Here is a 26,030-nt window from a genome sequence, read left to right as displayed (position 1 = left end):
CATTTATTTGTACTCAAGTTATTTTCACACCTCCTATTCACCCCTCAAAGCTGATATATAATACAAATGATTTTTCTAGACTATAACATAAAACAGAGAAAATGCAGGTCACCATTGGTATATCACTATGGGGCAGAAGCACCAAGAGGAGAGTCAGTGCAGGCATGAGAAAGCTGAAATGGAATTAAGTTCAATTCAAGACCATCCGGCAGCTACAGAGGGTGACCTGTATCAAAAACAAAACAATGTGCTGGAGAGATGGCTCAGGCATCAAAAGTGCTTGCTGCACTTTCAAGTTTGACGCCCAGCATCCTCATCAAACAGATTCCAACCTTCTGTAACTCCAGATCCAGGGGCAACCAATGTTCTTTCTGTTGGACATAGGCATCCCCTTTAATGGCACCCTCCACCCCCCATATCTCCACATCAAGAACAATAAACCACTAAAACAAAAGAAAAAAGATTAGAGAATAATTATTAGGCAAATGCATTATTTGGACTATGTTGCTACAGATTATATCACTTTTCAAAGGTACATTAACATAAGGATCTTGAGAACTATAGCAAAGACCTTGACAGAGCAAGAGTACATCAAGTCAGACATGCATAGTTTCCCATTTTTGTGACCACGTCTCCTTGCTATAGGTGTAAAACTAAAAAGTCCATTGTACACTTTAAAATTCTTGGCTTATCAAACTCCAGCCTAAATTCTGAGCCCACTCTCTCCTCAAAAGTGTCATATTCAACATCATTTTAGACCAAAAAAGAATTTTGTGATAAAGATTTTCAAATAAAGAAGTATGTATCAGATGGACTTATTGAAAACAAAATATTTCATTTCATTGAGCCTGGGTGTGAGGGGGAAATGCAACCTTAGTGTCCACTTTCCTCCACATATAATTTATGCTTTTGTATGTTTTACTTACATGAAGACCTCCTTTAAAAAATAGTAGCAAATCATTAGACAAGTACCTATATTTGATGTAATCAAAATATTCTTAAATGTACATAAATAATCATGTAGAAAGAATACTGTAAAAAGATACTGATTTTAAGAATAAGAGAATGAGAAAATCTTCTAGTACATTCTGCACAGCCAGTTACTTCAGCAGATTTTTGGCACTACAGAATAATCCAAGAGCACCCATCTCCACACAGCATCAGAACACTCTTCTCCAGAAAGAACAGCTAGACCTTGGAAAGCAAAATGACAAGCTAATAATATTCCTGTCTACACATCTAGGCAAGTCTCAAGAGATGATATCCCAGGAGGTAAAGATACATAGATAATATGAAGCAAGCTGGAATGTCAAGGGCAGCGTTCTGAGAAGAGAGAGCAAAAGGTTGATTGTGATTTGCTCAGGTTTGCTGAACAGATCAAGCTTTACAGGAAAGAGGAGTTGCTTGTCTACTAAAATGCTTTTTCCAAAGGCTGTCATGATTTATTAGTCTTGCTAATCAAAATTCAAAGTTGTTTAAATGACCAAGATTTCTGAAACCACAAGCGTGTCCCCTGGGACTAGCTGACTTGCTAGTCATGCACCTGCAACTAAGGTTGGATGTTTTACACTCTCTTCATCCCTCTGCCCATCAAACAGGCAAACACAGTCATGACCATCTTTGGTTTTGTTTCCACAAGGTCTTTAGGGAGAGCATATTCTCTGGCTCATATTCTTCTAGACATTGTGAGCTGCCCTGCAGGTGCTGGGACCTGAGCCTTGGTCCTCTAGAACAGCTGCTCTTAACCAGTAGCCATCTCTCTAGCCCAAGGGCACCATTTAAGATATCTACTTCCTCTTATATAGCCTGATGGTTGGGATGCAAATTTCTGCATTGAATATATAAGTCAGAGAGCTGGGCATGTTAGCACATGCTCATAATCCTATAATCATAGTACTCTTGGGGCAGAAGGTGAGGCCAAAGAGTCCCTGTGAGTTTGAAATCAGTCAGAAGTGTAGAGCGATAGTTTGTCTCAGAAAGCATGAAGTACAAGTTAGTAATTTCACTTTGTTTTCTGTTTAATTTTTATTTTGAATTGAGTTTTAACTTATCGTAAATCAAAACGTGAGATTTATTTTATGTGTATGAGTATTTTGCCTGTATGTATGTTTGTGTACCACATGTCTTCCTGATGACTGACGAGGTCAGAAGAGGGTATTAACTTTCATGGAAATGGAGGTGCCACCATGTGGGTGCTGGAGACTGAATCTAGGTCGTTCGTAAGAGCAACAAGAGCTCATCTCTCCAGCCCCAAGTTATACTAAATTTTTACAATTTATTATTTTGGATTTTATGTACTCATTTTTTCCCAATATGGAATGAAAAGGAAAGCTTGGAGCACTGAGTTCATATAAAAATGAAATTGTTAGCCAGGCATGGTGGTACATGCCTTTAATTCCAGCACTTGGGAGACAGAGGCAGGGGTATCTCTGAGTCTGAGGCCTGGTCTACTGAGAGATCCAAGACAGTCAGAGAAAGTCTGTCTTGAAAAAACAAACAAACAAATAAACAAACAGCCTATCCCCACAATAAAAAGAAATGTGTGTATGAGTGTGTGTGTGTGTGTGTTCAATTAGCCAGGTTGACTGCAACAATCAATTATGAAATTCTCTGTGCAGTGTAATGACATAACAAAATTCTTAAAACATCTGTAAACCTTTGAATCTTCTAAGGTAAAAATTACCTTCTTTTTTTGGTATATGAACTTGTGGTTTAAAGATATTTGCCTCATGGGCTGGACAGGCAGCTCACTGGCTGCTCTTCCCGAGGACTCAGGTTCAATTCCACATAACTATATGGTAGCTTACAACAATCTGTAACCCCAGTTTCAGAGAATGTGACACACTTTTCTGGCCTATTCAGGTACTAGGCACACACACAAGTTGCATATCAACATTCCTCCAGAAAAAACCCCCTCACACATACAGTAACAATATAGGTTAACAATAATATTTCTTGTGAACACCATTAATCCTAGGACTTGTGAGGCAGGTGCAGGCAGATCTCTGAGTTTGAGTTAGAGGCCAGCCTGATGTACTGAGGAAGTTCCAGGACATCCAGAGCTACATAGAGAAACCTTGTCTCAAAACAAACAAACAAACAAGCAAACAAACAAACAATGTTTTCCCTCACAGATCTAAGATCACACCATACTGGTATTTTTGTATCTGAAATTTAACATCAACTTCATATTCAGCCATGCTGTTATAAATGATAGCATTGCATTTTTACCAGAGGTCCCATTGTGTTTCATTTTCCCATGTGGGCTCTACAAAGGTAGTCTTAGAAAAGGACCGGCATGTAAGTAGTAAGTTTAAAGGGTACGAGGGGGAGATGTTGTCGATGGGGCTATATAATTGACATGAAAGAGCAGAGAGATGAAATAGAGTTAAGGGTAGGCAGACACAGAGCTAGAACCTAGGTTTGCTGGTGCTCAGGATGGTTCTGCTTTATCTGATAACAGTGTTTTAAGCCATTAAAATTGTGGTTTGAATATGCTTGGCCCATAAGGAGTGGTAACTGTGAGGAGATAAAGCATTGTTAGAGGAAGTGTGTCACTGTGGGGGTGGGCTTTGGAGGTGTCCTCCTACACTCAGGTTTCACCCATTGCAGAAGAGAATTTCTTCCTAGCTGCCAGAGAATGCCAGTCTTCTCCTGACTGCTTTTGGATCAAGATGTAACTCTCAGCTCCTCCTGTACCATGCCTGCCTGGATGCTGACATGCTCCTGCCTTGATGATAATGGACTGAATCTATGAACCTGTAAGTCAGCCCCAATTAAAAGTTATCTTTTATAAGAGGTACTTTGGCTATGCTGTCCCTTTTCAGCAAAGGAATCCCAAACTAAGACAAAAAGTAGAGTTAAACCTTTAAGAAAGAAGAGAGCTTCCCCAGATGTCATGACTAACAAGGTGGGGAGAGGAAGTTGACTTAGTGGATCTGCCTGGCTGAAACGCCTGTTTGCTTTGTATGACCCCCAAGTGACCACACATGGTTGACCTTACTTGGTGTTATTGTACTTATCATTTTCTGTTAGATTCCCTTTCTTCACAAGATCTTAGTTCACAAGTTCTCAAAATATATCAGGATATGTTCTCTCCTGTGAGTCACATGTATCATATTATCTACAAAACAAGTATAAATCATGTAAATAAATAAAATATCCAAAAATGGAAAAACAACATCAACTAAAAGGGAGAAAAATTACAGTAAGATTGAGGCCAGCCTTGCTTGTCTACAACAGTGATGTCCAGTACAACCTGAGCTACATAGCAAGACCTTATGTCAAAACAAGAAAGACTACAGGGACTGGTGATAACCTTTAAACTTTAGTCTCTGTTAATATGGGATAAAATCTCTGAAGCCATCTTATCTCCCCGAATGCCAGTTACCTTGATGTCAGCACTGAAGTTGTTGATCTTTTGCCAGCCTGAATTTTCCAGATGGAAGTTGGCCCATCTCAGCAGAAGCTCTTCTGGAGACAATTTCATAAGCTCCTCCAGAGTCTCCCCATCTCGAAGCAAGGCTGCCAGTGCTTGTAGACAGGAATGCCTCAGTCAGTATGTCATGTGATAGTGGTCATTTCAAGCACTTGAGTGCTCCCTGTCTCTTTTCTTTGAAACAAGCCCATGCTGCCCCGATCTCATGATCTCGCTGCCTCAGTCTCCTAAATGCTGGGATTACAGGCCTGCAGCATAGTACCTCCTTTCAGTCTTTTGATACTTTGTTTGCTAATAGAGTCTCCAGAACCTCAAACTCTGGGCTTAAGACATGGCTCAGTCAGTCAGTAAAGGGCTTGCTGTGAAACCACAGGACCTGGGTTCAATTGCCAGTACCCATGTGACAAGCCAGGTGTGGGAGCACATATCTGTACTCTTTAGAGCTGCAGAAGTGGAAGCAGGGGTGGTGTGTGGTGGGGTGGGAAGGAGATGGGGTGTGTGCCAGTCTCTGGGCTTTACTATCCAGCAATCTAGCAAAAGTAGCAGGCTACAGATTTACTTATAGACCTTGTCTCAAAAGTAAGCCCGGCGCTGGAGACAAGAGCTTGGTAAATTGCTTGTTGTGTAAGGATGAAGACCAGTGCTTCATCCCAGTACTCGTTTAAACCTGGGTACAGTGGTGTTGACCTGTAATCCAGGTCTTTGGGAGGAGGACACAGAAGGATCCCTGGGGCTCACTGGCCAGCTTGGATAGCTGGATTAATAAGCTGGAGGCTCATATACATGAACACACTCACACACACACACACACACACACACACACACACACACATCACACAGACAGACACACACTTAAAATGGAGAGAGAGTGAGGAAAAAACTCTCTGTGTTTTTGTGTCTTCATAGTCAAATCAAATGTGAGCTGTCTGATCAGCTACAGTTAAAGAACAGTGGTGTATGGGTGGTTTTCCTGAATAGCTCTGGATTCACTCTAGTTACCTTCTGCTCAACTCAGTTAAGTGCAATCCTGACAATTTTCATGAAGAGAATGTAAAACTCAACAATGTACATCTTTCAAAAGAACAACTGTGTTCCATTACCTTCATTCCTGCTTAATTCAATGTCAGCAAACAAGCCAATCTTAATAATCTGCCAGAGCAGTCCCAAAACCAGATGAGGTTTCCCTGCACGCAGATCTTCTGCACCAATGTTCACAACATGACACCCAATGGCAGAAGCAGAGTTCAGTGCCAAGTTCAAATTTTCCTGCAAGACAGCCAAATTATGTACTTCTTACTTTTTTATCCCACATACAGTCTACTTCAGCCTTCACTGACAATACCATTAAGTTGAGAAATTAAAAGAAGGTATTAATTTTATCCACCCATATTTACAGAAAACAAACTGCAGAGCTCAATATTAAGAAGCAAAGCATCAACAATTCTCAGCCTCTGTTGTATTCTTTTTGCAGCATTCTATGGGTAGTGGACTGCTTCTTTTTATGTGGTTGCTTTTGAATTAGAGCAATCCTAAAGAAAGAAGTCAAGTAACCGAAGTAAATATATCCATGTGAATGGTGTTATTTTTCTAGATTTCCTGAAGTGGAGTTCAGCAGCACATGGCATATATCCATGTTCCAGAAATGACCCATCTGTACATCTCAAGGACACTGCTGCCTGATGGGCCTTTGCTGTACTAATCTACTTACTCATTCAGTGGGAAACAAGAATGCTCCATCCTTTAAGCACACCAGCTAAAGCTTAAGTCATTTTGTTCATTTTGGTGATATCTTAACTCAATAAGCAATGGAAAGCAAACAGGGCTTTGAGTTCAATATTGAGCAACACCTCAGTGCCAGTGTGAACTTCCAGCAAGCCCGCAAGCCTTTCTGAGTCCCAGCTCATTGTACAAAATATCAATGGTCCACTGCTCTGAGTTCAGTTGCTCCTCTAGGATGTCTTGGGATACAGTGTCTTCAAGGGAGTAGACTGACTGGGTGTCTGCCCCAACCACAAGGCCCAGGTGAGGGGCAGAAGGGGAGTAGTATTCCCCAGGGGCAGGGTTTGGGTGACCAGTGGGTCCTGAGTGCTCCCTGTCCCAGTTGTAATTTGGGGGGCATAGGGCAGTGGGCTATTGTTCTTACCTGTAGCTCTGAGTTCAGTGGTCTCTATAGGCTGTCTCCGCATATGGTATCCACAGGGGAGCAGACCAGCTAGGTGTCTGCTTCAGCCACAAGCCCCAGGCAAGGGGCAGAAGGGGAGTGGTATTCCATAGGGGCGGGGATTGGGTGCCTGGTGGGTCCTGAGAGCCTTTTGCTCCCAGTTGTAGCTCTGGGGCATAGGGCAGTAAGCTACTGTTCTTACCTGCCATGGGTACGACAGCCTGACACATCCTAGAGGAACAAATGAACTCAGAGAAGTGGATAGTTAGCTGGTCTGCTACTGTGGAGACATTATATCCTGAGACACCCTAGAGGAGCCACTGTACTTAGAGCAGCTGGAGTTCAGGATCACAGGATCACAGAGACATCTGGACCCTGAGGAGTTCTGACACAAGCAAGATAACTGGAAAGGCAGGCTCCAGTCAGAGACAGTGTGTGTAGGTAACTCTAGAGTCACCCAGATGGTGGAAGGCGAGCACAAGAACGAATGCAACAGAAACCAAAGCTTCTTGGCATCATGAGAACCCAGTTCTCCCACCATAGCAAGCCATGAACACCCCATCACACCGGAAAAGCAGGATTCAGAATTAAAATCACTTCTCATGATGATAATCGAAAACTTTAAGAAAATCATAAATAACACTCACGAGGATCTGAGGAGAACACAGGTAAACAGGTAGAACCCCTTAAAGAGGAAGCACAAAAATCCCTTAAGGAAATGAAAGAAAACACAATCAAACAGATGAAGGAATTAAACAAAACCATCCAAGATCTAAAAATGGAAGTGGAAAAAATAAAGAAATCTCAAAGGGAGACTACCCTGAAGATAGAAAACCTACAAAAGCCAGGCAGTGGTGGCGCATGCCTTTAATCCCAGCACTTGGGAGGCAGAGGCAGGTGTATTTCTGAGTTCAAGTTCAGAACAGCCATGGATACACAGAGAAACACTGTCTAGAAAAAAAAAGAAGAAGAAGATGAAAACCTAGGAAAAAGATCAGGAGTCATAGACCATAGACATAAGTATCACCAACAGAATACAAGAGATAGAAGAGAGGATCTTATGTACAGAAGATGCCATGGAAAACGTTGAAACAACTGTCTAAGAAAATGCAAAATGCAAAAAGCTACTGACCCCAAACCTCCAGGAAATCCAGGACACAATGAGAAGGCCAAACCTAAGGATAATGGGTGTAGATGAGAGTGAAGACTCCCAAATTAAAGGGACAGTAATTATCTTCAACAAAATTATAGAGTAAAACTTTCAAAACCTACAGAAAGAGATGTCTATGAATATACAAGAAGCCTACAGAACTCCAAATAGACTAGACTAGAAAAGAAATACCTCCTGTCACATAATAATCAAAACATCAAATGTACAAACAAAGAAAAATACTAAAAGCAGTAAGGGAAAAAGGTAAAGTAACATATAAAGGCAGACCTATAAGAATTACACCAGACTTCCCACCAGAGACTATAAAAGCCAGAAGATCCAGGACTGATATAATACAGACCCTAAGAGAACACAAATGCCAGCCCTGTCGATTGTACCCAACGAAAATCTCAATCAATATTGATGGAGAAACCAAGATATTCCATGACAAAACCAAATTTACACAATATGTTCCCAAAAACCCAGCACTTCAAAGGCTGAGGCAGGGAGATCATGAGATCGGGGCAGCATGGGCTTGTTTCAAAGAAAAAGAGACAGGGAGCACTCAAGTGCTTGAAATGACCACTATCACATGACATAGTGACTGAGGCATTCCTGTCTACAAGCACTGGCAGCTTTGCTTCGAGATGGGGAGACTCTGGAGGAGCTTATGAAATTGTCTCAGAAGAGCTTCTGCTGAGATGGGCCAACTTCCATCTGGAAATTCAGGCTGGCAAAAGATCAACAACTTCAGTGCTGACATCAAGGTAACTGGCATTCGGGGAGATAAGATGGCTTCAGAGATTTTATCCCATCTTAACAGAGACAAAAGTTTAAAGCTTATCACCAGTCCCTGTTGTCTTTCTTGTTTTGAGATAAGGTCTTACTATGTAGCCCAGGTTGTACTAGACATCACTAGACAAGCAAGGCTGGCCTCAAACTTACTGTGATTCTTCTCCTTTTTTCTTGATGTTGTTTTTCCATTTTTTGGATACTTTATTCATTTACATTTCAGATGTCATCCCCTTTCCCCATTTCCCCTTTCTGGAAAACTCCTTTCCACATTTTGCATTTCTAGAAACTCCTATCCCATCCCCCTTCCTCCTTTATGCTTATATACCATTTTAATTGTATGCATGTATTAAGGTCAGTTCTAGGTTGAGTGTCTAGCAATACAAGCCTCTTGAACACTGGAATACAGAGAAATACCACCATAGCTAGATGATTCTTTTTTCCCACTTTGTTGTTTCTGTTGTTTGCTTAGTTTTTTTTGTTTTCTGAGGCATGGTCTCCTATGTCCCAAGATGGCCTCAAATCTGCTTTGTTGTTAAAGGTGACGTGAGTTGCCATACTCACATTTTGTGTGGAATTCAGGATTAAACCCAGGGTTTCCCTCATTCAAAGCACGCATACTACTAACGGAGGCCATTTTGGATTTTTCAGATATGATTTCCCTCTGTAGCCCAAGTTGGCCTACAGCTCACTGTGTCTGCTAGGTTGGCTTCAAAACTGCAATCGTCCTTCCTCTGACTAAAAGCTATATACAGGCATATGGCACAGTGCCTAATCAGTGGAAAACTTTATTAGGAAGCCTGCTTTGAATATTTTTGAAAAACAAGGAATTCTTGCATTTGTTGATCATGTGAAGCCATAACCTCAATCCCCATCATTGTGGGAGAAGGGACAAAGAAGAAGGGAGAAAGATGAACTCATTTGGTTAGGTGTATTCTGATCCTAAAAGCTTAAATGCTGTCTTGCCAACTATTTGTGTTTCACATTTAAGCGTTTCTGTAATTCCATTATTAAACATATAATTAACATAGCAGATGATGTTTCCATAGGTTGATACTCAGCATGCTTTGTCATGCGGTAATGTGTTCATTTTCTCTTTCCCTATGCTTCCTGGATTTCTGCTCTGCTATTTCATGGTTGTTTATCTGTCAAGCTTATTGACTTCAGTAATTCAGTGAAGGTACAGAAATACTTAACAGCTTTATTTGTTTGATGGCATAAATTGTAAAGTCCTAACAAATTCAAGTGCAAAGAGAGCGGTAAGGCCAGACAGATGGATTTTGCTTGGGAAAGATCTCAAAACTAAGAAGACAGACAAGAATGCCATATTTCATCACAAAAGCTGATCCAAATGTCCTCATCACCAAGGGACAATACGATCCAGCTACTCTGTACAAGTGATCACACTGGTAAGCTGTACATATGATCACACTGGTATGTTCAATTCTTTTGTAGGATTCCAAAGCCTATTTCCATTCTGCTTCATCAAATTGCACCAAAAGGACAGAAGGAAGGGGAACCACGGATAGATATTAACATGTCAGGTTTCAATGTAAGTATAGGCTACCTTTTCAATTCCTAGTCTTTTACCATCGCTTGTCTCTTTTTTCTCCCCTTTGGTTTTGTTGAGACATAGTCTTGCTACATAGTGCTATAACCTGCTATGTAGAGCAGGCTTGTGTTAGACTCATAGACATCCACCTGCCTCTGCTTTCTCTGTATTGGATCTAAAAGTATGTGCTGCCACAACCAAATAATTTTGCAGAAATTCTATTAAAACATCTATGTAACTTCATGTAGTGCTGTTAATACTTTGAAGATATTTTTAAGATGATATGGTACATGTGACTGACAGGAGAGAAAGTATCCTGATTTATTTTGAGTACTCGTGGGTTCCATAATTTTGATGGTACTGGATTTTATGAATGACATAAACATGCAGAGAGAGCATGGGGAAGTAAGCATTTCCCCTGGATTAACCCCCATGCTAGGGGTACAGGGCAAGTCTGTGCATTAAGGGAACTACCTTGGGTAACCTGTCCTCTCTCAAAATATACTTACAGACATGCTCAGAGGTGTGTCTCCAAGTTCATTTGAAATCAGGCCGAGTTGAGGGTCAAGATGAACTTCCCACTAGCAAATCCTCCATGTTGGATGTTTTCTACTGTATCACTTTGAGTTGTCCCCAGGATCCATCAGGATTCTCCCACTGCCTTTAGAATTGGTCTATCAGCTTAGCATTTAAGTTCCTGCAAAATATTACCCATCTCTTTCAGTCTGCCCCCAAAACCTCTTTTCTCCTCCATATAGCTGTCTTAGACTTTTCCAAACACAATTACCCCTCTTCATTTTATGAGACATGGTTTCTCTGCATGGCCCTGGCTGTCCTGAATCTCAACTGTAGACCAAGTTGGCCTTAAACTCATAGAGCACTGCCTGCCTCCACCTGCCTCTGCCTCCTGTGTGCTGGGATTAAAGGCGTGTGCCACCACCACCCAGCCCAAGCATTCCTTTCCACTCCAAGCCTATGCCTGCAAGATTTTTCGGATATGTTCTTTATGTAAAAGAAATTAGGGGTCTGGAGAGATGGCTCAGCTGTCAAAAGTGCTTGCTGCTCTAGCAGAGACCAAAGTGTTGTTCTCAAACTACACCTGTAACTCTAGATCCAGGAGATCCAAATGCCCAGTTCTGTTCAGGCATGTGAGTGTGAGAAAAAGGTTTTTAAAAAATTGAAAAACTCTTTTGAAAATAAAATATTTTTCTGAAGCTATCCATATTTAAAGTTAAGTCTTCAAAGGAATGTGGATGAAAAATTGGGTAATGGGTGTTTTTCCCTCTGCCTTTTCCCTTTGAGAGGTAATCTCCAGGAATGCTTTATTCAGTCCTTAGATGTACTCTGGCGCCACCTCGTGGAACGTATGGGTACTACATATCCCATGCCTCATGTTTTTCCATTTGAAACCAGTTTTATAAGTACCAAGTGTTAGTTGACAGAAAGTACTGTGTAACCTTTACCCAACCTATGACTTTATTGTACCTGCAATGTATATATGTGGATGATGTTCAAAATATATCTTCTTTTCTTCAACAGGAAACAGATGATTTAAAGAGAGCAGAAAGTATGCTTCAACAAGCAGATAAACTAGGTTGCAGGCAGTTTGTTACCCCAGCTGATGTTGTCAGTGGAAATCCCAAACTGAACTTGGCCTTTGTAGCTAACCTCTTTAATAAGTATCCAGCACTAACTAAACCGGAAAACCAGGATATTGACTGGACTCTTCTAGAAGGTAACTCAAAGGACCTCTAATTACAATGTGAAGTCTATAGCATAAAACCCCAGAGGCCACAATGATGTTATTCCAACCCGGAGTTGCTTTATCCATTTGGCATTTGAAAGAATCTGTTACAAGTAGATGCAGTACTGAATGAGAACTGGAAATGGCTGGGTGGAGGTGGTGATGGAAGCAAAATATGCAAATAAAATCATGGAGTTGGGGAATGTGGCTCAGTGCCAGAGCTCTTGCCTAGAACAGCCAGCACTGCAAAATAAAATAAGATAAGAGAAGAGAAAATAAAAATAAATCCAGACTCACCTATCATGGGAACACTTAGTTCACAAATGTTTTGCTTCAATATTTAGTGCCATATCCTACATTTTTTTGTTTTTTTTATTTGTGTTGTTGTTTAAAACTTCCTTATTTATTTAGAGCAAACAATCTCATGTTTTGTTTGAGTTTTTAAAGACACAGTCATCTATTTTGGGGCAAGTATTTAATGTGTCTCCAGTTGACCTCAAACTTCCTACATAGTACAGAATGATGCTTCATTTTTGATGAGATGCGATTACAGGCATCATTTGTGGTTTAGAGGGTGCTAGGGAATGAACTCAGAACTTCATGCACTCCAGGTTAGGACTCTATAAACTGAGCTACAGTCCCCAGAGCCTTGGAGGCAGTTGTAAGACAGGGTGTCACCCTGTAGTGGAAGCTGGCCTGAAACAATGTAGCTCAAGACTGGCCTGGAACTCCTGATGGTCCTCTTTCTTCAGCCAAATGAGGCCTGAGATTATAGATGTGAGCCATCCTGTCTGACTAGACCACAGAAGAGTATAAATCCATGCAGAATTTACCTATACGCTTTTGTAACCATATTTCATTTATCCATTGTCAGAGTGGCTATACTAGCATGTGGCTAGAATAAAGCATATAAAATAAATGAATATATGCACTGGTGGTATATGTACAAGATATTTAATCAATGAATATACTTTGTGGATGTGTTAATAGGAGAAACTCGTGAAGAAAGAACGTTTCGTAACTGGATGAACTCTCTTGGTGTTAATCCCCACGTCAACCATCTCTATGCGTAAGCTGCCCTATTTCTCTTATGAAGTTAGGAACATCATGAATAGGTGTACTATAAATAATGACAACTCTAAATTTTTTCTACATGTGTGTTGTAGCAAATACTCTGATTATGAAGCATTAGTGATTTCCACCATCATTTTCCAAATACACACAAGCCCAAATCCTTTCTTTGTGCGATTATTGGCTGTAAGTGATAGAATATGTGCCTTGATGGTACTTTAGGGAACAGGTACTTTAAGTTTCTTAAATAGTCTGGGAATACTCATAACAGAGTGCTCCTGATTCCCTGTGGCCTTTGGATTCCTGGCCACATTGTTATTTGCTGACATAGAATAGTTTGTATCCTAACAATATTCCATATCTTCACTATTTTCCTACATTTGCCATTCACTACCAGTGAACCCTGTTCATTGCATTTACGTATATGCGAAAATCATATTATTTGTTTATCTACATCCTTGTTTATTATACATCTTTTTGACTCTCAAGTAGGGCCTTGGGTTTTCATCCTGTGCTCCCAACCTTTATAACCCTTTTTGTTTACAATAAGTGCACATCCATACACAGTGATCTTTGACATTGTTGTCGTCATCATCATCATCATAATCATCATTGTCATTTTGGATTTTCAAGACAGGGTTTCTCTGTGTAGTCCTGGCTGTCCTGAACCTTATTCTGTTGACCAGGCTGGCCCCAAACTCACAGAGATCTGCTTGACTCTGCTTCCCAAGTGCTGGGATTAAAGGCATGTGCCACTACTGCCTGGTCCTTACTTTTTAAAGATAGGACAGAAATGCACTGTGTAGCCCTGGCTGTCCTGGAACTTGCTGTATAGACCAGCCTGAACTCACTCACAAGGATCACCCTGCCACCCCCTCCCAAGCCTGGGACCAAAGGTGTGTGCCACCTTGCCCAGCTGTGCTTACATACTGTTGAGTGAACTGAATAGGCTTGGCTCTGTTTCCAGCACACATATATGAGTTGTAGGAACTGTGGCTTTATAGGTCTTGTGTGATTTGTGTCCCTGCTTCTGATCACTGTTGAAGTTATGTTTCAAATTGTTAGTGACCTGCAGGATGCCCTGGTGATCTTACAGCTCTATGAGAGAATTAAAGTTCCTGTGGACTGGAGTAAAGTGAACAAGCCTCCATACACTAAGCTGGGGGCCAACATGAAAAAGGTAAAGAACCTTGAACCTTCTTGATTCCTTTCTTTTCCTTTACAACCTCTAGACCCAGGCTGGAGAGATGACTCAGTAGTTAAGGGCACTGACTGCTCTTCCAGAAGCCCTGAGTTCAATTCCCAGCACTCCCTGACAGCTCACAATTATCTGTAACTCTAGTTCCATGGTGTCTGAAATCTTCACAAAAACATACATGAAGGCACAACACAGATGCAAATGAAATAAAAATGATAGATAAAGAGATAGATTAAAAACGTCTAGACTCTAAGTTGCTTCTGGAGAACAGGAACTAAATCTTGGCTTTGAGCAGATTCTTACCATTATACAACACACACACACACACAGAGAGAGAGAGAGACAGACAGAGAGAGAGAGAGAGAGAGAGAGAGAGAGAGAGAGAGAGATTGGGGAGAAATCTTGCAGACTAAACAAATGACAATATTTAACACTCACTTTGCCTTTGTCCATTTGCAGTTAGAAAACTGCAACTATGCAGTTGAATTAGGGAAGAATGCAGCTAAATTCTCCTTGGTTGGCATTGGAGGACAAGACCTGAATGATGGGAACGCTACCTTGACCTTGGCTGTAATCTGGCAGCTGATGAGAAGGTATTGTACATAGTGTTGGCTATGGAAGCTTCATAGTAATATGCATATATGAAATCCCCCTAAGTATATTTTCACTGCTTAAATGAATCATGTAGTTCAGTGAACACACTTCAGAGTTCATTGGACTAGAATCTGAAATGAATTTGCTATGGGTGTATGTTGGATCTTCACTGGGAGATAATTTTTGTGGGTTACATAGAACAGTAGCTGTTTCCAGTCTGTCACAGAAGTCTGATGTGTAGACATAGCCTGATGTAATGTCACTGAGTACCATTAACAGATGATCTAATGTAGTTCACTGGGTGAAATTGTCATAGGGTCTGCAGCCCAAGCTCAGTAGTCTAGGATATACTTAGCATCCATGGAGGCTATCTTCAGAATCCACAAATGAACAGGAAAATGTTGTCAGAAGCCCAAAATGGTGGCTCCTACTTGAAATCTCAGCACTGAGGAGTCTGAGGAGGGGAAATTGCTAGTTGAAGGCCAGCTTGAAGTTGCTAGTTGAAGGACTACATAGTGGATTCTAGGACATCCTGAACTATAAAGTGGTACCTTGCCTCAAAGGAACAAAGCAAAAGCATTATCAGAAGAAATATGAACATCTACACGTATCCATTTGGAAATGAAGATCAGAGGCAGCAGGACAGCCCAGTGTTAAAGCTCCTGTGCCCAGCTTGAGGACCTGACTTCTGTTCCAGGACCTGTGTAGTAAAGGAGCAATACTGTGTCCCACAACATGGCCCCTGGTTTCCATAGGGGTACCATAGCATACGTGTGTTCAAATACATGTCAATAATTTATATTTGTATAATTCTTTAAGTTATTCAGGATTTCTTTACTTGATCTCTCTTTATACTACTTTGGGGATTTCATACAATGAGCTCTAATAATATCAAATCCCACTTCCTACCCCTCCAACCCTGCTGGGCTCCCTTTCTTCTCCTTCCTACTTAAATGACTTTTGATATAACCTACTGGGTCCCACGAAAGCCTCCCACATGTACAGTGTAGAATCTTATGGCAACTTAGTTGAAGCCACATTCCATGATAAAAAGTGACTCTGTCACCCAGTTGTATCAATTGCCAACACTAGGAGTTGAGGCATCATGGGTCTTTTCTCTATCCATGATGTAATGCTATGTCTTGATCTTGTGTGGGTCTTCTTGTTCAGGCAATGACAGCTGCTGTGAATTCATGAGGGCAAACAGACCTGTCATCAACATGGAGGCAGGAGGTGATGCAGAGGCCATGGGTGGCATAGGCAGTGGGTGCTGTTTACTGGCTTGCTCTTCATTGTGGTCTTATGGAGGCTCTCCCCTTTCAGATAACACAAGACTAGCCAGCACAGAGAGGGGGGTGGGGTAGGGGGAGAAGGAGAGGGAAGGAGACAGACAGAGAGACAGAGAGAGAGAGACAGAGAGAGAGACAGAGAGAAAGACTAAGAGAGAGACTAAGAGACAGACAGAGACAGAGACAGCGAGAAGAGGAGAATGAATTCAGGTATTGTACTCAGGACTACCATCCACCTGTTTTGAAATCTGTCCACTCCCCCTAGAGCTTCTCATAGGGACTTGGGCATAGCTCTTTGGCTAGGTTGGTTGGACAGTGAGCCCCAGAAATCTATTGTTTTCACATGTCCAGAATTACAATTACAAATGCATTCCCACATACATATTTCTTTATATAGTGCTCATGTTTGAACTCAGGTGTTCATGTTTGTGTTTATAACACAAGCACTTTACAAACTGAGCTATTTCCCCAAGTCCTCCTTCACATACACACACACACACACACACACACACACACACACACACACAAACACACACACACACACAGCTCTTTCCCGGAAATTACTTTTATTGTGTGTGTATATATGTATACTAATTTTGTGTAAGTATATAATTTCTAGGCATATGTAGAAACTGTATTGTGAGAGTGAGTAACTATAGTAAGGCTCATACCACTGCCTCAGATGGAAGTCAGAGTATAGATTTCTGGAAATATTTTTTACCATCCATCATGTAGGAATCAGATTCAGTTTGTCAGACACATCAGGCTGGTTAACACACTGAGCCATCTTGTTGACTGCCATGCAATCTTTGGGATAAAAATGTACATGGCATATATTTCTAATGTATGCAGTTTCTTCATAGAGTACATTGTGACTTTCTTCTGCTAATTTCTTAGGTACACCCTTAATGTTCTGGAAGATCTTGGAGAGGGTCAGAAAGCGAATGATGACATCATTGTAAACTGGGTCAACAGAACATTGAGTGAAGCTGGAAAGTCAACTTCCATTCAGAGTTTTAAGGTCAGAATACTGATTATTATACATTTTGTGTACTAGATAATATCAGTTATTTTAAGGACAACCTTGAGTTTCTTTGTAAGACTTACTATTATTGAAGTAGTTTCAAAGCTTTCCTTTCCTTGGTCAGGCTAACATAAGGAAGCACAGAATTATTTGTATATAGTGGAATTCTTAGCCTGATTGTTCTCTTTTTCATAATAGGACAAGACAATCAGCTCCAGTTTGGCCGTTGTGGATTTAATTGATGCCATCCAGCCGGGCTGCATTAACTATGACCTTGTGAAGAGTGGCAATCTAACAGAAGATGACAAGCACAATAATGCCAAGTAAGGTCAACCATGAGCTGTCACTTGGGGTCATACAAAGAACACAGGTGTTGCAGCCAGGCAGATCCACTCCAAGTCAAGCCCCCCCCCCCCCCCCCCGTTAGTGGTGACATCTGGGGAAGCTGTCTTCTTTCTTAAGGGTTTACTGTTTATCTTAGTTAGGGTTTTCATTACTGAAAAGAGACACCATGACCAAAGCAACTCATATAAAGGATAACATTTAATTGGGGCTGGCTTACAGGTTCAGAGATTCAGTCCATTAAAATCAAGGCAGGAGCATGTCAGCATCCAGGCAGGCATGGTACAGGAGGAGCTGAGAGTTACATCTTGATTCAAAAGCAGTCAGGAGAAGACTGGCATTCTCTGGCAGCTAGGAAGAAATTCTCTTCTGCAATGGGTGAAACCTGAGTATAGGAGGAGACCTCCAAAGCCCACCCCCACAGTGACACACTTCCTCTAACGATGCTTTATCTCCTAACAGTGTTATGTTATCTCATTACACTGCACAGAGAATTCCATAATTGATTGTTTCAGTCAACCTGGCTCATTAAACACACACACACACACACACACACACACACACACACTTCTTTGTTGTGCAAGTAGGCTGTTTGTTTGTTTGTTTGTTTGCTTTTTCAAGATAGAGTTTCTCTGACTGTCTTTGATCTCTCTGTAGACCAGTCCTCACACTCAGAGAAGTCCCTGCCTCTGTCTCCCAAGTGCTGGAATTAAAGGTGTGTATGCACCATGATTTCTGGCTAACAATTTCATTTTTATATGAACTCAGGCTTTCAAGCTTTCCTTTTCATTCCATATTGGGAAGAAATGAGTAAATAAAATCCAAAATAATAAATTGTAAAAATTTAGTATAACTTGGGGCTGGAGAGATGAGCTCTTGTTGCTCTTAAAGATGACCTGGATTGAGTCCCCAGCACCCACATGGTGGCACCTTCACTTCCAGGAAAGTTAATACCCTCTTCGGACCTCTTCAGTCATCAGGAAGACACTTGGTGCACAAAAATACATACAGGCAAAACACTCATACATGTTGAGAATCTCACTACTCCCACATTTGGGGGCCAAAATGTTGTGGACTGCTTTATCAATGTTGGAATCCACACTGCCAAAATCCTTGGGGGCTAAGTTGTTAGAGCCCACACTGCCCCAAGCTGCTCCAGTCTGCAGGTCAGGGTTCAGCAAGAGAGAGAGTGAAGATGGATGTGAAGAGACCAGACAGAGTATGATTCAATCCCATTTATTCTTCAGTCTCTCTTCTTCTCTCCAAGTTTCAAGTCTCGAGTTCTTAGTTCCAGTTCCAGCTATAATAAGTCTCAAGTCCTTATCTCAATTCCAGCTGTAATAATTCTAAAGTCCTAATTCTAAGTTGCTAATCTCTTTCCCAGTTCCAAGTCCTTTTCCAAATTCAAGTCTCAAGTCCTAATCCTAGTTCCTTGTCCCTAGTTCCTAGTACCAAGTTGCTAGTCTCCTTCCCAGTCACTACTCTTTTTCCAAGTGTCTAGTTTTTCTGCCTCCCTCTCACCTTTTATATGTCTCACTTCTAAGTCATGCCTTTAAGTCACGTCTTTTAAGTCTCACACCTTTAACTCTCACACACCCAAGGGAAGACCCTGGGTATCTAAAACAAGATGTTATCAGAGTGTGCTCAGCTGTTGTAAACAAGTCTCTTGTCAGGGTATATGGCTCAAGATGGCTGCAAAGTTGATAGCTGCCTTCTGTCGGCTCCCCACACATCACATAAAATAAATCTTACATTTTGATTTAGGATAAGTTAAAAATCAATTCAAAACAAAAATTAATTAGAAAACAAATGTGAAATTACCAACTTGTACTTTATGCTTTCTAAGACAAACTATGACTGTGCACTTCTGACAGCTTTCAAACTCACAGGGACTCTTTGGCCTCACCTTCTGCCCCAAGAGTACTATGATTATAGGTTTATGAGCATGTGCTAACATGCCCAGCTCTCTGACTTATATATTCAATGCAGAAATTTCCATCCCAGCCATCAGGTTATATAAAAGGAAGTACATCTCTTAAATGGTATCCTTGGGCTGAAGAGATGCTTAGTGGTTAAGAGCAGCTGTTCTAGAAGACCAAGGCACAGGTCCCAGCACCCGCAGGGCAGCTCACAACTGTCCATAGCTTCAGTTGTAAGGGATCTAACACAGACATGCATGAAGGCACAACACCAAAGCATGTAATATAAAATAATCCATTTGTTAAAAAAAAGTAAAAATTGTTCTTGATGGAAAAAACCCTCATATTGATTTTTGTTTCCTTAAAACCTAGGCCTGCAGTGTCAATGGCTAGAAGAATTGAAGCCAGTGTGTATGTTCCCCAAAGACCTTGTGAAAACAAAACCGAAGATGGTCATGACTGTGTTTGCCTGTTTGATGGGCAGAGGGATGAAGAGAGTATAAAACACCCAACCTTAGTTGCAGGTGCATGACTAGCAAGTCAGCTAGTTCCAGGGGACATGCTTGTGGTTTCAGAAATCTTGGTCATTTAAACAACTTTGAATTTTGATTAGCAAGACTAATAAATCATGACAGCCTTTGGAAAAAGCATTTTAGTAGACAAGCAAATCCTCTTTCCTGTAAAGCTTGATCTGTTCAGCAAACCTGAGCAAATCACAATCAACCTTTTGCTCTCTCTTCTCAGAACGCTGCCCTTGACATTCCAGCTTGCTTCATATTATCTATGTATCTTTACCTCCTGGGATATCATCTCTTGAGACTTGCCTAGATGTGTAGACAGGAATATTATTCACTCGTCATTTTGCATTCCAAGGTCTAGCTGTTCTTTCTGGAGAAGAGTGCTCTGATGCTGTGTGGAGATGGGTGCTCTTGGATTATTCTGTAGTGCCAAAAATCTGCTGAAGTAACTGGCTGTGCAGAATGTACTAGAAGCTTTTCTCATTCTCTTATTCTTAAAATCAGTAACTTTTTTCAGTGTTCTTTCTACATGATCATTTTTTGTACATTTAAGAATATTTTGATTACATCAAACATGTCTGCTGATTTGCTACTGTTTTTAAAACGGGGTGTTCATGTAATTGAAACATAGAAAAGCATAAATTATAAGTGGAGGAAAGTGGACCCTAAGGTTGCATTTCTTCCTCATGCCCAGGCTCAAATGAAATGAAATATTTTGTCTTCAACAAGTCCGTCTGATACATACTTCTTTATTTGGAAATCATTATCACAAAATTCTTTTTTGGTCTAAAATGATGTTGAATATGACACTTTTGAGGAGAGAGTGGGCTCAGAATTTAGGCTGGAGTTTGATAAGCAAAGAATTTTAAAGTGTGCAATGGACTTTTAAGTTTTACACCTATAACAAGGAGACATGGTCACAAAAATGGGAAACTATGCATGTCTGACTTGATGTACTCTTGCTCTGTCAAGGTCTTTGCTATAGTTCTCAAGATCCTTATGTTAATGTAACTTTGAAAAGTGATATAATCTGGTAGCAACATAGTCCAAATAAAGGCATTTGCATAATAATTATTCTCTAATCTTTTTTCTTTTGTTTTGATGATTTATTTTTCTTAATGTGGAGATATGGGGGGTGGAGGGTGCCATTTAAGGGAATGCCTATGTCCAACAGAAGATGTTATCAGAGTGTGCTCAGCTGTTGTAGGCTGTTGAAAACAAGTCTCTTGTCAGGGTATATGGCTCAAGATGGCTACAAGGACGATAGCTGCCTTCTGTCTGCTCCCCACAATCTGGATCTATTTCTTAGACGCTCATATTATTAAAATGTTATGTTCATATCAAATTCAGAATGGGAAACGTTCACCATCAAACATGGTCTTAGCTTTTGGTGGATAACTTTATTGATAGGATGGATTCTGTTGAAACCAGCATGTACTCCCTCATTTGATACCCTGCATGTTAGTTTGCTTGTCACCGCTTCAGAGATGTACTGGTATGTTTTATTTCTCCTTTTGAAACTGGAGATTGGAAATAAAATCAGTATAAAATTCTTTGAAAATAATTACACCCTGTTTTGTACCTTGTAAGGACTTTACCAGCTGGGAGGCTTTGTAAAATTAAAATTGTTAGCTGCTGCCATTTTCTGGCTCTTTCTCTCTGCTTTTTTTTTTTTTCCTTGCCTGGCAATAAAAATTTTAATTTTTTTTACTTTATTCTTAAGATGACAAATAGGTTTCAAGTTTTTTTCCCTTTTTTGTTTGCTATTTAAATACAAAGCTAAGCCACAAACAGGTAAAACCAAGACATTTTTATCTCACTGTTACACCCTCCTGTTGGATCCTCCTCCAAGTCTGACCACTGACTGGGCTAGCAAAGGGTGTTGAAGATGTTCTTAGGTAGCACCATCATGAGGCTGGGAGACGGGGTGTTGGGGACAAGGGTAGGTTCTTATACCTGGCTCCTAAACCCCAGCCCTCTGGACTGAAGGTGAATGGTTAGTCCTCCCCAGGGAGGGAGAAGAAAGCCACCTCCTCTTGCCCTCACAGGTCAAACCTCAAGTATTATCCTGATTCTCTTGTTACTAAGCCTTGCTGGCTGTCAGGTACCCTAGTGCTAAACACATCTGGTGCCTGATGCTCACAGAGGTCCTAGACTGACAGCTGACAGCATCTTCATTGGATAGATACCAGGGGTTCTGCCTTGACAGCAGGTAGAGAACTTCCTAAGCATCAGTATTAGGGGTGGGAAGGGGGTGTAGGTTTAGTAATTTCTGGTCACACTACAAAACCGCACTTTTGATTAGAATAGAGTACCATCTCAAATGTTCTCCACACAAACCAACCAGCCAGGCCAAAATGAAAAAAAAAAAAAAAAAAAAAAACAGAAGAAAAGAAAAAACACATTTATTTCACTCCTTCAAAACCTATATACATGTTGGGTTTGTGGGTTGTTTTTTTTTTTTCATTTTTTCTTTTTTTGATTTTTAAATGTTTGTGTTTTAAAATTATTTTTTAAAATAAATTCAGTGTTCACATTTCTATAAAGAATTAATGCAGTTTCAGGAGACCTGTCCTTCTCAGGCAGGAGAACAGTGCTTTTCCCGGCTTGCCTCTCATCTAACTGCCCACCCTCATGCTTCAAGGTGCCTGGAAAATCCTTAAGCCTGGGGAAAAGGTCTGTTCCTGGCTGGGCCTCCGAGCCCCGGGCTAAGTATGCTTTGGAGAAAGCAGAGGGGGAAGACTAGCTTGCTGTGAAACTTTTGCTAAAAAATATTCATACATGTCATGTATGAATGTATGCCTGACAGGACGCTGAGGAGAACAAGAGCTTGGAAACATCTGTCCAGGCTGCGTGTGGGGGTGGTTGCGCCCTCACACCAGCCTGGCTTTGGATGTGGGGTGCGGGGGTGAGGGTGGGGGGAGGGTGGTCCTGGCTTTCATCTTGGGCAGAGCCCGGCTTCCTAACTCATGTTCAACTCAGTTCTCTAAAACCTGTGCCGAGTCTTACACCACCTGGGAAACACAAACATTTAGCTTGTATGCAAAACAGTACAAAAACAACTAGAATATTAAAGTTTTGGTAATATAAGGCCATCTTTTCAAGTCCACCTTGGAAACCTGTAACAGATATTTAAATACTACATGAAAAGGCACCTTTAGTATACATTTTAAAAACATTTGAAGTAATTAGCTAAGAGTAAGTATGTGTGTGTAAAAAATTTTTTTTTCATTTCCCTTTGAGGGCACTTTGTCCTTTGAGGGAGGCAGGGAGGCCGCGCAGTCAGTGCTTCAGCCAAGGGTAGGCTTCAATGGAAGCCATACTCCGGTCCCCATAGTCATACAGGAGCTCCTCACCAGCAGCGATGTCACGGGAGGCTATAAGGATGAGGTGAGGCACACCATCGATGTCATGCAATTTGGTATGGCAGTTCCCACACTTACTGTGGTTGATGAGTCTCCCAGGCGGTTTGTTTCTTGAGTGGCATCCACGCAGTAGGTTTTGCTCAGATATTGGAAATAGTACATGTAGCAGCCCGTGGAGGGGTCCTGTGCGTACAGAGCCTCTCGTTTCTTGGCATCGGTGATTTCAATGAGGTCTCCATGGTATTCTACCACAAAGTCTCCCCGGGAGAACTGCTTGGCTGCAATCACACCCCTGCCTTTGCCATCAATTAGATCAATCTTCATGCCTTCTTCCTTCCCACTCTCAATCAGCTCGTCTATTTTCTTCTTTCTTCAGACTGCAGCACAGCTTTGCTCTTCCTGGAGCTCCTTCGCACAGGGTAGAAATCTGTGAGTTTTCTATTCTGCTGTGTTTTCCCTTGAGACTTTTTCCTAGGGGCCCGCTTGCCCTTGAGGGACTTTTTAGGGCTCGCTTAGCAACTGCTACATTGGTAGAATCACATGATGGGGGTGGAGTTTTTGGAAGTTCTCTTGCTTTGCATTTTTGGTTTAAAAAAGACGCCAGGGGACCTCTCCTGGTATCTTTGCTCTTCTGTTCATCTGACTTCACAGCACTTCGGATAACATTTCCAGCGTTTCTTTTCTCTTCTCGCTTCCTGTAGATTCCAGCTAATGATTTCCCCTTGCATTTGACCTCATGATGTGCAGTCAGGTTTTCTTCCTGAAGTGGAGAGTGCATTCCAGAGCATTTGTTCGGACTCATGTAGGCATAGATATCTGACTGCCCAGCAAACACATTCTTCTGGAGCCCTACTAGGCCCATGGCGGCGAGGCCAGCACGCTTGCCCTTGCCCTTGCCCTTGCCCTTGCCCTTTCTGCGGCCTGGCCACCAGCGCTGCCAACACTTCTGCCGCCGCCTCCTCTGCTGCTGCTCCCGCCTCTGCCTCTGCCACTGCTGCTGCTGTTGCTGCTGCTGTTGCTGCTGCTGCTGCTGCTGCTGCCACAGCCGCCACCAGCGCCGGCGCGGAGCACCAGGAAAGGGCCGGCTGCGGCCCATGACGCCAGCTTTACCGGTGGCCCACAGCATGCTGCCCTCAAGCACCACAGCCAGGGCCCGGAGCGAGGCCAGGGACTCTCTCTGCCTTCTTAGTGGCATTGAAATTGTTCTCTTCCAGGCCAGTCCTAAGAAAGGCCCTTTGTGATTTGCTAATACTAGAACCAAAATGACACAATGCAAATAGGATAAGCATCAATTGAGAAAATACAGGAAGGTAGCCAAGTAGGACTTATGAAAGAACAATAACACAGCAATACACAATTTCTCTCCCTCCTTGCCCCTCTGATTTTATGACTTGATTTCTCTGTGTAAACCCTGGACAACCTGGGTCCCCCCCCACCCCCCGACACCAGGCTGGCCTTAAACACAAGGATCCACCTGCCTCTGACTCCAGACTTTTGGGATTAAATGTGTATATTGTTGCCTGGCTAGATGATACACATTCTAATCACTAAATATGTGAAGGATAAATATCCTCAGAAGTTCCAAAGTTTTACAAAAATCTGAAAGCCATTGGTTCAAGTGAGAGCCAAGAGTTTGAACTGATTTTTCTTCTTTTGTTTGGGTCCAGCTTAGTGTCTCTGACACGTGGTGTTTTTAGGCAGTATAAGTAGGAGACAAGGGCCTGGGAGAGGGCCTTGGCTTGATTACATAGCTAAATGCTTCTTGGTCTCCTGTGTTCCCTGTCTTCAATTCCTTAAGAGAAACATACCTGAGAATTTCTCCTGATGTACATGCGAGTCCAGTACCTCCTGCTGACTAGTGTTAGTATTCTGTCTAAACTCCACCCCCACAGTTACCTGCAACAGCCAGGTATGCTCCTCCCCACAGTTACCTGGCAACAGCCAGGTAGGCCTGGCCCATTATAAAAGGGGCTGCTTGCCTTCTCCTCTCTCTCTTAATCTCTTTTATTATTATTTTTATTGGATATTTTATTTACATTTCAGATGCCATCCCCTTTCCCCATTTCCCCTCCCTAGAAAACCCCTATCCCATACCCCCTTCTCCTTTTTGCTTTTATACAATTTTTTTTAATGTCAACCAAAGGCTTTATAAGTTTGGTAATGCTCAATATCAATCAGAAGTGTAACCTAACACCCAATCTAGATATATCAACTATCTTTGACTGGCAGAGACATGTGAGCATCCACCTCCATGTCTGCCCCCCTTCTCTTTCTCTCTCATCACCTAGCTCCTCCTCTCCTTCTCCTCCTCCTCTCCTTATTCCTCCTCTCTGTACTCCTCCCAACTTAGCTCCTCCTACATATCACCCTTCCTGTTAAAATAATACTTTTATCTCAAAATACAATTAGAGCATAACTATACTAATTTATGTCAGTAAGGCGCACGATAGACCTAATACCCAGTCCATCATTTTGTTGACTAAGCAGAACCTCTGTCATCTCTCCTAAATAAAAGACTTAATTCTGAACCTGGCTTTTTTTCCTTGGCTTTAGAATGAATGTCAGCTGAAAACTATCCTCTCAAATCTTTTCTCTGAAAGTAAATAGCAAGGATTGGCTATGGACTATAAATTTTCAACCTCATCAGAAATCCAGAATGACTCAGTTAACTGAGATTATGGGAAGCATAAAGCATAGATTCTAAAACATAGCCAATTTATAGAGACCGCTGAAAACCTGGACAGTCCCTATACTACAGAATGTTGGAGCATCTGATCTTCAGCCTTCTGGCCCAGGATCATCCGACAGACCTAGTGATGAATAATTATAATAATTATTATATTATTATAATTATTATAATAATTATTAAGGGC

At 41.5% G+C, this 26,030-nt stretch overlaps 1 protein-coding gene and 1 pseudogene across 2 annotated transcripts; one reads left to right on the top strand and one right to left on the bottom strand.

Annotated features, from left to right (window-relative positions):
• The first annotated feature begins 9,613 nt into the window (after positions 1-9,613).
• LOC117695084 (plastin-3-like) lies at positions 9,614-17,361 on the top strand. The gene is made up of 8 exons (XM_076918993.1): positions 9,614-9,618; positions 9,997-10,093; positions 11,633-11,828; positions 12,828-12,906; positions 13,974-14,088; positions 14,566-14,699; positions 16,887-17,010; positions 17,212-17,361. Exons 1-8 carry the CDS (start codon positions 9,614-9,616, stop codon positions 17,338-17,340), a joined length of 879 nt encoding a protein of 292 aa, XP_076775108.1. The 3' UTR covers positions 17,341-17,361.
• Positions 17,362-17,538: 177 nt separating this feature from the next.
• LOC143435609 (N-lysine methyltransferase KMT5A pseudogene) lies at positions 17,539-25,014 on the bottom strand (annotated as a pseudogene). The gene is made up of 2 exons (XR_013106086.1): positions 24,966-25,014; positions 17,539-24,408 (listed from the first exon to the last, which is right to left on the bottom strand). The product of XR_013106086.1 is annotated as an N-lysine methyltransferase KMT5A pseudogene (transcript).
• Positions 25,015-26,030: the final 1,016 nt, after the last annotated feature.

Source organism: Arvicanthis niloticus, chromosome X, assembly GCF_011762505.2.
Source record: "Arvicanthis niloticus isolate mArvNil1 chromosome X, mArvNil1.pat.X, whole genome shotgun sequence".
Taxonomy (NCBI): domain Eukaryota; kingdom Metazoa; phylum Chordata; class Mammalia; order Rodentia; family Muridae; genus Arvicanthis; species Arvicanthis niloticus.
Note: the sequence above shows the minus strand (reverse complement) of the source record. Positions and strands in the feature narration are given on the sequence as shown.